General features: G+C 40.9%; 1 protein-coding gene across 1 annotated transcript; it reads left to right on the forward strand.

The window, feature by feature from the left end:
- Nucleotides 1-3,310: 3,310 nt before the first annotated feature.
- Nucleotides 3,311-9,343, forward strand: LOC146583223 (fibulin-7). The gene is made up of 8 exons (XM_085280527.1): nucleotides 3,311-3,463; nucleotides 5,300-5,459; nucleotides 5,541-5,711; nucleotides 6,319-6,444; nucleotides 7,770-7,958; nucleotides 8,060-8,197; nucleotides 8,468-8,603; nucleotides 8,697-9,343. Exons 1-8 carry the CDS (start codon nucleotides 3,395-3,397, stop codon nucleotides 9,058-9,060), a joined length of 1,353 nt encoding a protein of 450 aa, XP_085136653.1. The 5' UTR covers nucleotides 3,311-3,394; the 3' UTR covers nucleotides 9,061-9,343.
- The last annotated feature ends 2,556 nt before the right edge of the window (nucleotides 9,344-11,899 follow it).

Here is an 11,899-nt window from a genome sequence, read left to right on the forward strand (position 1 = left end):
CTAAGCCATATGAAACTGTAGGAGAACATGATGTGTGGTACAAAAAGCCTACAAATATCTGTGTAAAAGTACAGTATAGTGCTCTCTCTGGGTGCCTGTTTAGACTTGGTGACAATGTTTTTAAGGACCCAGTACAGGAAGCATGAATCATGAATCTGCAAACTGTGAGGTGATTCAGTGTCTGGAGATGACTGCAGCACAGTACAATACAATCCCACTCATTTCTCTCCATTGTGGTCTGTAGGTATTTTGCACTGAGGATTCGGTCCCTCGGCTGTCCACTTTTTTCCCATCCTTTTGATTTTGCTGTATCAGTGAGGAACATTCTGACTCTGCTGAGCCAAATGACAGCTGTGCGCTCAGTCTGTTAAAGGCTCAGACCAGAGGTGTGGACTCGAGTCACATGACTTGGACTCGAGTCAGACTCGAGTCATTAATTTTATGACTTTAGACTTGACTTGAAAAAATGTTCTAAGACTTGTGACTTGACTTGGACTTTTACACCAATGACTTGGGACTTGAATTGGACTTGAACCGGTTTACTTGAAAAGACTTGATATTTTACCCCAAATATAAAATTTAACATGCATATTATATAGAGATTGAAAATGTGACGTCATTCACGGGTAGAACCGCAAAGGATTCTGGGAACTCGTGGCAAGAAGTACTAGCGCACGCAGGCTTTCAATTAAAATCAGTTACACAGAGATAAAAAGAAACACAAAAATGTCAAGAAGCTGTTGTATTATTAACTGCAATAGCCGGTCGCATGACAGCCACGGGAAGCCGACGGGTAAAGAGATCGGTTGTTATCGGATTACGACGTTTAAGAGAAATTGTTCGAGCCATGTTTCCGAAGTAACAAAGACGCGACGGATGGCCTGGATTGCAGCCATTCAAAGACCAAATATAACGTCCCAGAACACTCCAGCTCACAGGTTAGTCTGCTCCAAGCATTTCCACAAAGGTCAGTCTGCTGTTGTAGTTAATACGTCATTTTTCTTAACATAATTGGTGATATAGGTTACAAGCAAGTCTGGCGCTGAACAGAAATGGTCGCCCTATGCTCCTTTATTTATTGTGTTTATTGTGCATAAATAGTGAATTGTCCTGACACAATATTGCGTTTCGCTTCTGTTATTATGGTACATTGACAAAAACATATACTTTTATTCACAGGATAAAACAGGTTTTTTGTATCACTAATTGCCCAGTACGATTACAGCATACAGTATTATTGTCACTGCTACATTTCTGTGATGGGTACCAGAAATTATTTCCACTACTAATTAATTACCGTTGAGCTCAAAGGTCCTATTAATAAACGGTTAAGGAATGTGTATTTATGACGACAATTTGTGAGACTGGTAAACTTATGATACGTACGATGGTCTTTCGTTCTACACGGTGCGTTTCAAGGTCCTGCACCCATCCGGCGGTAAACTGTACCTGGGCTTGTTGCAGTGACCGGAAGTTACTAAACTTCATGAGTGTATGCACTCACTCCAAGAGCCGTATGCTTATAAATATGCATATAAATATGAGATAGCTGACTTCATCTAACTAGCAAATGTTTTCCAGGCTACGTTGGTGATGCAGTTTTTTTTAAATGTGTGTGATATTTTTGTCATGCGATTTTAAAGCCGGTCCTACAACCGCATCCAAGAATAACATGCAGCTTATCTCAGAACTGTCGGTGAAAATTATTCTTGGAGCTAGGTTTAATTGAGCTGCATTCTAAAGAGGTGCAATTTCACAATTTGTGTATATTTTCTAAGTTCACTATTTTGTCATGTGTTGAGAAAAACACAGATTTAAAAATTACATGGTCTAATATTTACATTTAGCATAACTGCAACATGCTTTTTTTCGTTTTTTTTAATGACTCGAAAGGACTTGAAATTCAAAATTTCAGACTTGTGACTTGACTCGGACTTTTACACCAGTGACTTGAGACTCGACTCTGACTTGCCTGACATTACTTGAGACTTGACTTGAGACTTGAGGATAAAGACTTGAGACTTACTTGAGACTTGCAAAACAATGACTTGGTCCCACCTCTGGCTCAGACAAACACAGACCCACAAAGATGATTTCTCAGGTAAAACCAACAATCAAAGGAAGAACCAAAACATTCTTCATGCTTGAGTTCAAAGCAGTAGTCAAGGTCTTCGGTACATTTTACACATCGAAATGTAGCGCTGCTGACTGCTCACAGGGGTGTGATGACAATAGTCCATCTACACAAATGTTTTCTTTAGCATATCTCTACATTTTTATTTAAATGATGAGATTTCACTCAAAAAAAAGATGTAGCAGAGTGAAACTGACATATCTGTTTCATCCCTATTGCAACGTTACAAGTGTATCTGTCTACAGCTAACGTTGTTGTTCAAAGAAAGGCTAAGGTATAGGGCAAAGCAGAACTGGTTTAAGGTGCAGCTCTTTATCACTTTCTTTAGAACTAAGGATTAGCTCTGCAAGTGCAACTTCATTCTACATCACTCGTGCACCATACAGACAGGTTTAAAAATTATAATCTATCACTTACCTCAACAACTAGTCATGCTGCCAAAACTTTCACAAGTCAATGCACTGATTCCAAAAAGTGTGTAAAGGTGTCCTGAGGTATTAGGTGTGAAATTGTTTGCAAGCATATACAGTAAGCTGAAGGTTTGGTCCTCCATAGTATAATATTCAGAATATTAAGTCTTGTTTTTCCCTTAGATCTCACGTATGATACTCTATCTCGCATTATATTCAGATAATCAGTGTTATTCACACCAAGTCTGCAGTTGTAATATTCTGGCTGATAGGTGTACATGTAGTCTGCTTACTCTTGCTGCGTATAGCTCGTTTAAGAAGAGCATCTGAGATTAAAGAGATGAATTTAGCAAAGTAAAAGTGAACTGGGGGAACTTTTTGATTTGGATCCAGATGTTATACAGCTGCCCACAATCCACTGCTACAATAATAGCCACGGCAGGTATGGACATTATGCTCGAAAGCTGAAACCAGTCTTTATTTCAATCTAATTAATCAGTCTAATTACAGAACAGGAAAGCACCTTTATTCCAGCAGAAGTTACAGCTTCACTGTACCTTTTCTCCAAGACCAAGCTGCTTTAAACAGAGAGGAAGTGCACTCCAAATTAAGTAAAAAGGGATCATAATGTGGTCACATTTTTCTCCTTTGCTGATTGGCTACTGAAGAGTAAACAACATTCCACAACGTTTAGCTGCGGCAGCTTTCCCACTGCCAACTGTGGTCCTTCTCTCACCTGGAGTTCCTACACACTCTGGGAGCCGGCGGCACAAAGTTCACACTGCACGCAAGTTCTAACACATTTGAGAAGCGATTAGTGAGTGCACACTGGACTGGTTTTAGTGGAAACATGTTTGCATCACCTGTGACTGCCATCACCTTACTGTGTTTCTGTTTGCTTCATCCTACTTTGGGGCAGGTAAGCAAGCATGTAACTAAAATTGTTAACTATTGACTGAATGAATGAAGGAATTAGTTGCAGCAGGGTACCTGAACTTATATCACGTCATTCCACTTAAAGTTCTTATGTCAAAAGGAATTGGTTAAAATGTGCTTCATGAATTATGTATGGCTTAAAGAGAATTGCATGCATAACTTCTTTTGAAGTCCAGAGCAGATCTTAATGTGAATGTACTTCTTGGCATCACAAAAAATGTTTCACAGAGCAAACCTTGAGTCACCCTTACTTTGCACGCAAGCCTCAAGAGCAACATCCCAGAGGCTCCGGTGGCTGAATTCACTCACTATATCTATGCTGTGCTTCACTGCAAACCAGCAAAACATTTCCAAAACGCTGCATCTGGCTGTGAATGGCTCTCTTCAGCTTCTGCCATGCATGTCTGTGCCTGTATGTGTTTGTTTGTTTGTTTGTTTGTTTGTTTTCTACTGAAAAATGGCCAGCCAATTATGTGTTTGTAGAAGTGCATAATAATGTGAGTGTGATGCTGTAGACTCTTGCATATGTGCGTGAGAGCATATTGTTATTTAGGCTCTAAATCTATTAAATAGAACTGTGCTGCAATTTTGTGCTTCAGCACCACATGCCTCCTACAGACTGTGGTAACATCACCCAGTTAACATGAACACCATGTGAAATATCTCCTAGCACAGGCAGAAAGGGGCCTTTGACAACTACCTGATAAACACCAACCATCAGCACCAAAAATGACTGAAGTCATTCCAAACCTCAGTTCAGTCTAAATAAGAAAAGCGTTTTCAACAAATATTGACTCTTCTTACATAACTGCTGCTGGATGAAAACACTAATTGGTTGTCTGAAAACATGTGAGAGAGCAGAGGTCTGGTGGGGACTGATGCTGCTGAATCAACGAGAGTAATGAGGGAACGGTTATGGGTTGAAAATAGGTGTGTACAACTCACTTGAGCTCACACCCTGTTAAATGAAAGCAAGGCGCTGGAAGGAGATGACTGGTTGAGTCAAAAATCAGCAAGTAATTACCCTCTAATGAAAGCTTTTACCTCCATTTCTGTAATGACTCGTGTAGTTAAAACTTCAAACCTAAGCAGAACATCACACCTGGAACCACATAAGAAAGTGTTACACACAGAGCCTTTCTTGTCAGCATGACTGAGTTACAGTATGGAGCTAGCGGGGGGGGGGGGGGAATGACAAAACATTCTCCGATCCCCACAAGATTTACTCCTTCATATGAGCACATCAGCCTCTGCAGTGCACTGGGTAAAATAGCGCAGTAGGTAGAGCAGATTCATTTGTCTATTCATTTAGATGAAGAGATTTTTTTTCCTCATTGCGATAGCATTCACACAGAAATATGTGCAGATGCAATTTATATGACTTAACATTACAGAAATGCACTAGAAGTTTGAATTTTGAATTTTTTTTCATTTGACACAAAAAAGAAAACCAAATCCTTTTATTGAAGACTTTTGAATGAATTCGTGTCCTTGAATGAACAGGAAGATAAATAAACTGTTAATAGAAGCAGCATCACTGGCTTGTGGTGCTTTCATCTCTCAACAAATTTTACCTGTCCTGAGTCAAATAAATTGCTTTTCCATTTTCAGATATTTAGCAAGGATGGTGTTTTTTTTGTTTTTTTAATAAGAAACTGTCATTTTCAATGTAATATTATATAGCGTGCCTAACCTTCTCACGTGGTTTTTTTAGATGGTTGCAACTGTTTTTCTGATCCTCTTTGTGAATTAGAAGATCAGTATTGACTTAAAATATTCAACATTTATGAATTTATTCAGTAGCTCTGTATTATTCTAGGACTGTCCGAGCAGGCAAGAAATTCAAGGGTCCTTGAAGCAGGTCCAGAAGCTTCTGTCAGCCCATGAAGCCTCCTACATGCAGAGTCTGCGCAACCTAAAGAAGAAAATAAATTTACTGCTGAGCAGTGCTGCAAGGCAGAACACAAAAGCCATCAACAGTAAGTAAATATGTTAGAAAGACTTTATTCAAATTCTTAGATATCAGAGTATTTCTGCTGTTATGTTCTTATAATTTCTAGGTACCTGCCCCAAACTGGAGTCCCTCATTAATGGGAGGAAACTTGGCAAATCGCACAGCATTGGCCATGAGATTCACTTCCTGTGTGACCCTGGTTATGAACTCGTGGGATCAGAGAGCAGGGTTTGTCAGGAAAGCCTGACCTGGAGCAGCCAGCAACCAACCTGCCGAGGTGAGAGAGGAGCCTTCTGCTGCCTGGCCTTGCTGTGATGGTCATTTTCTCCATTGCGTCCTCCTAATCCTCCTCCCACCAGTGTTTCTCCACTTCATTACTCTGACCATCACTCATCATGCTATCTAACCCACTGATCACTTTTACAATCTTGTCAACATCTTCTGTGTAACCTCTCTTCTCCTTGCCCCCTTTTATTTGCACTATTCTGCTTTCTGGGCATCAAACATGCCGACAACATTTTTCTATACGATGATACATTTCACATGTGACCCATGATCATATTTCTTTATGTACTTTGGTCATTGTCCAGAGAGCTTTTTGAATGCTGTGACATGCGATATTCCAGCCTCCTTGTCCTTTGACAGCTTGCTGACTTTGAGATAACAACTCAAAGGCTGTTTGATCAGGATGTGGCATCCCCTACACTTTGGCTGCCCCTCCTGTTAACTCATTTGCTCCCGTATTTTCTCATATGTCTCCACACACATGCATATGTCATTATGTAATGTTCCGTGATGTTCAAGCATCAAAGCTATTGAGTTGCATACATGTGTGTATCTCTGGACAGAGTTCAAACATAACCTTAATATCTTTTTTCCCTCAGACATCAATGAGTGTGCATCCTCCCCTTGTCTGAATGGTGGGACGTGTGTTAATGAGGTGAACCAGTTTTCCTGTGTCTGTGCCAAAGGCTGGGCTGGAGTTACCTGTCAAAGCCCTGTGCCAACATGTAAGTATAATACATTGCATACTCAGACCACACACATGAATGAAATGTAGTGATACTTTACCATTTGAAAGAGATTGCATTGGGCATTTGCTTGTGTAGGCACTAAAATTCAGTAGACACCAACAGTTTTACTAAATTCATCTCCTTTTTCACACTATCTAAATATTTCTACAGTTACAGATGGTTTCATAGTTTACTGAGAGATTTGAAAGTCTGGTAATGTTTTTGATAGTCATCCAATCGTTACATTAAAACATCCACCAACTTTACCCAAGAGAGTGGAGTGGTAGATGTGGACAGATTTCCAGGGCTAAGAGAGAGAGAGAGACAGCTGTGAACACGCAGGTTCAATTTAGACGCTTACTTAAAACACATGTGTTTGGACAGTGGGATGAAGCACAGGGAGAACATGCAAACTCCACTCAGAAAAGTCTGGCTGACAAACAGGTTTAAAGCCAGAGCGTTTCTGCTGTGAGGCCACAGCACTAACCACTATACCTCCCACTATTTAAACATACACAACATATTCCTCCCCACCCACAACCCCCATTTAACATAGTGTGGGTAACTGCAGTCACCAGTCTGTCACAGGGCTAACACACAGAGACAGACAACCATTCGCACGCACATTCACACCTATGGGTAATTTGGATTTATCAATTAACCTATCCCCACAAACTGCATGTCCTTGGACTGTGGGAGGAAGCCAGAGTACCCTGGGAGAACCCATGCAAACACAGGGAGAACATGCAAACTCCACACAGAAAGACCTGATGGTGGAATTGAACTCAGGACCTTCTTGCTGTGTAGCAACAGTGCTAACCACCGTGCCACCGTGCTGCCCTAAAAATACTAATAATAATGATAATAATAATAATAATCTAAATTACATTTCACCAGAATTTCTACACAAACATTTGCTTCTTTTTATTCCTTACTGGCAAAATAAACAAATCCAAATATATTAACACTCAGATATCTTCACTAAGCTCATGCTGCTGTCTTGTTCTTGTAGAAGAACAGAGCTTATTAAATATTACCTATCAAACTCGTATCTGTGAGGGCTTTATGTTGTTGCCACCGATACAACCCAGTGACTCTCCTCTTGGATTCCATTTGACACGGGCAGGCGTGACTGACACTGTCTCATATCACCATCGGCACACCAACATCAGTGTCTGACATATATTGTCAGCTGACTAAATAAATAACTCGTATCCCTGGGGCAGATACAAAGCTACAGCAAAGAAAATATGAAAACAGGTTATGAAAACCTTTTCTACAACACACCAGCATTGCTTACCTGTCTTCTCTTCCTTATTCAGTCTTTGTCACCATGACAAACACCTCTGCCGCCACCTCCCCATCCACAGCTGCTGCTGCATCCACTTTACCAGCTGCCACCACCGGGCCTCATGTTCGCCCATCACAGTGCACTATAGTGCAGGGGACCACCCACTGCACCTGTGAGCCAGGATACACCATCTCTGGCAGAGACAGCTACACCTGCACTGGTACACCTAACAGCTTTAGTAGAACACAGACTATACATTTTTCATATTATGATGTTTCCATATGGGTTGTTAGCCATGTCTGTGTGTGTTATGCATTTTAGATATTGATGAATGTGAGCTGTTTCATAACGGACAGGCTGGGAGGTTGTGTTTACACGCTTGTGTTAACACCCCTGGAGGCTATCGCTGTTCCTGTCCTGCGGGATACAACGTGACCCGTGACGGACGCAGTTGCAAAGGTGAGCAGTCCTTCTTCCTGCTTTATATTTTGCTATCACTTTTGTTTTGATTTTTTCTTTTGCCAAATTTGCACTCAGAAGTACTCAAAGCATTCCTCCAAAAGGCAGATTCTGAGGAATGTAATACAAAAATGTAGAGTCTACAAGTACACTTAATACAATTTTATTCATTTTGACTCTTTTTCTTTTCAGTAATGGCAAATCAAAGAGTTGCAGCCTAAATGATGTCCCAACTAAATGTGGGGGTTTTGTGTTTCTCTTTTGTGGCAGATATTGATGAGTGTGCTACGAGGCAAAACAACTGCACGAAGGACCAGATGTGCATTAATACATATGGTGGTTTCCAGTGTGTTCGTGTGGACTGCCCCAAAATTCCTAATGCTACATATGTCAAAACGTCACCTACGTGAGCATTATCCTTATTTTTGTGTGAGATGCATAGTAACAACTAATTCTTTAAAATCTCTCTTTTAGTAACATCTTTCTCATTATTTTCCAGGCGCTGTGAACGTAACCCCTGCCCTGTGGACAACAAGGTGTGCTCTCAGGCCCCAAACTCCTTCTCCTACCATTACTTGGCTGTTGTTTCCAACCTGTCAGCTCCCCGCGTCATGTTCAGAGTGTCAGCACTGCGCCCGATAGGTGACACCCTTCGTTTCTCCCTGCTAGGCGGAAGGCCAGTTCGCCGCCACTTCACAGTGCAGCGCTCAGACCGCCTCACGGGCGAGCTGATGCTGGTGAGCCCTGTGCAGGGCCCTGCCACTCTGGAGGCAGAGGTGGAGATGAGTGAGCTGGAGAGGCGAGTGCAGCTGGGGAAATACATCACCAAAGTCACTATGTTTGTTTCCCAGTATGAATTCTAAGAAAAATCTATTTATTGTGCAAAAAAATAGAAATGCATGTAGAAAATTGGTACATGTAGCAAAGAGTAACAGCACTTGACTTGAGGATACTTGCAATAAGCTGGAAAGACTAAAGAATGACAGCCCGTCCTGAAATAAAGCATTATTTTTGTAATAGTGCCTTAAAATTTATATGCACGTAATCATTATGCCTACGGATGTTTTGGTTTATAATTATGTTTTATTGATTCTAGTTTTGGTACTCTTTCTGTGATAAAACTATAATACCTGTATTGCCTCCAGTACACCCATTAAACATCATATAAAACATTAACAGTTCAGTCTTTTCCTTACTAATTCTTTAAGGCTTTTCTACACTCTATTCCTTCTGAAATGTGTTTTAAGAACTGCCCGATAGACTGTGAGCAGGGACATATGCGAGCAGAGGTTGTTTAACACTTCAGTTCCTGCAGCACAGAGCAACGCTGTTCGCCTGACAGCCAAGGAAGGCTTGCTGAAAAGAGCCTCTGTGTTCCTACAGTGCACGAATAACTTTAACTTTTGCATTTGCAAAACAAGTACACACAGAAAAGAGCTGTGTCATGTGCCCTAAAAGTAAAGTCTGTGCAATCTTTTTCCTTTCATTTAGGGGGGGTTTATATCTGAGGAGTTTCCAAGGAGCGTGATGAAATGTGTCGCCACTGTGCTGCACCAGCCATCTATCTTCTCTTTGATGTTACACAGCTTTCTGAGAATTAAGGAATCACATAGTGGATAGTGTGCCAGGATGTAGTTACACTGGAGGGAAACAGGAAGTCTTTAGTTGCAGAGAGGGCTCCGTACTCTGGCTGAGACGCAGCAATGGCTCCATGAGGGAGCAGAGATACTTTAGACACAGAATTCTAAAACAAGATTGAGTGTTGAGTGAAGAAAAAGATGCCCAGAGATAGAGAGGGAGGCAGACAGAGAATGACAGATGAATAGAGATGACTGAACAGAAGACAATTCACACCAGCCAGTCAGTCACTGACTTAGCTGCAGAGTGAATTAAAAACAGTAGTGTTTATTACCACCACAAAAAAGACCTCCCTGTTCTTCAGATCTCCCCTCTACAGTCTTAATAAAAGACTGTAGGCTGGAGGGTGGCTTTTGTCTGTCCCCCAGGGATCCACAAGAGGTAATGATTCAGTAATAAAGCCCCCGATCCTCTGCATTTTACCTCTCCATTGTCTGTCTAGGTTGATACACAACAAAGTTGGTCTGTGAGAGCACCTGGCCTGAAATCTGATGTTTTGCCCATTCTCTTCACCTCACTGTCCTGTTTTCCACCGCTCCTTAACCTTATCACATTACATCCACTTTCTTGTCATTCCATCCCTTTTCCTCTGGCTCCACTGCCCTTCTCTACAGCTTTTTCCAGTGTGGATGAGTCACACCTCTGTGCAGATAAAAAAAACAAAACAGTCCCCCTAATGAGTGCTTGCAAAGTGAGACTGCAGTGAGTATTCTGATCTCAGTCTGGTTGTTGGGGCATTATTATCAGAAACAAGCATGCTCACTTTGACAGCCACTTGGGTTTTCAGTGGTACTTACTTTTGCGTGTATCTTGGTCTCATGTTGCTTTTAATGGAAAAAGGAGAGAGTGATGGTGTCTGCTGAATCTCCAGATTGTGCATGTGTAGTAGAGAACTCTTAGTGAAAAATGTTCCTCACCCGAGTAGTGTTTTTGAACGCACCATCAACCCTCACTCCTCTAATGCTTACATTGTCCTATGCACCCATTATTCAGCCTGTTCTTGCCTTTTTGGCCTTATTCCAGTTAAGGATGGTACCAGAATGAGCACATTAGTGACTTTCTTTATGTCATTGTCTGATCCTGGTGTTTTTGGACCAAATTTTTATTTCCTGTGTTTGGCTTCCCAGTGCCTGGCAGCAGTGAGGATCACAGCATTAAGTCTCTAGTCTATAGCAGTGTGGTCCTCAGTTACTAATCATTTTTCTCCATTTTTTAAAAATATGTTTCCCCTGCTCTTTCCTGTTTAGGCCTTTTTAAATAAATTCTAGCTTGTGTATTTTAATGTAGTAGCCACACAAGTGTTTCATCTTTTAACTGAGTAGCCATGTCTTTCTTTAGAGTTAATTTGTTTTTGTTTAGTTTTTCCTTTCAGTAAGCTGGAGAGCCATGTAATTGCGAGGCGTCTTTGGTGAGGTCCAAACGCTGATGCAGAGAGTGATGTAAGAACATAAATATGAAGGATACTGTCTTAGTTTGAAGTGAAATATGGGGGGGGGGGGCATACAATCACTTCCAGTACTTCTTGTTCTTCTTTATACTGACAGTTCTTAATGACTTTGGCTGTATGTTTGGGGTCCTTGTGCTGCTGCAGAATGCATTTGGGGCCAATAAACAATCATTTATATTTCTGAAAGCATTCTTTGCATACAGCATTTTTTCACACCTGCCTAACTTTTGCACAGTACCGCATATTACAATGTTATAGTAAAGTAATATTTTGATAATCGAATTCTATGAGTTTTTATGGGGTTTTAGTTGAGATTTTCTTCTTTATTTGCAGATCTAACCTTATTCAAGGTTTATTGCTTTGTCAAATAAACTAGTTAAATTAATCTGCCATGCCCCTTTCTTTACCAGCAACTCTGCGTGCTTTTACTACAAATAGGCAATATGATATATATAACAAAAAATAATACAATGTTTGTTTAATATTTCCTGAGGTGCGCTGTTGGTCTTCATTCTTTCAATTTTTTGACACCCCATACAAAACACCTGCTTCCTACCTCACCCTTGCCACTGCACATACAAGTCCCATAACAGTGTTGTGGTCAGGAAGAAATGGCA

This window comes from Mchenga conophoros, linkage group LG1, assembly GCF_057382185.1.
Source record: "Mchenga conophoros isolate Kocher_MC1m ecotype Shallow Benthic linkage group LG1, M_conophoros_male_GT1.1, whole genome shotgun sequence".
Taxonomy (NCBI): Eukaryota; Metazoa; Chordata; class Actinopteri; order Cichliformes; family Cichlidae; genus Mchenga; species Mchenga conophoros.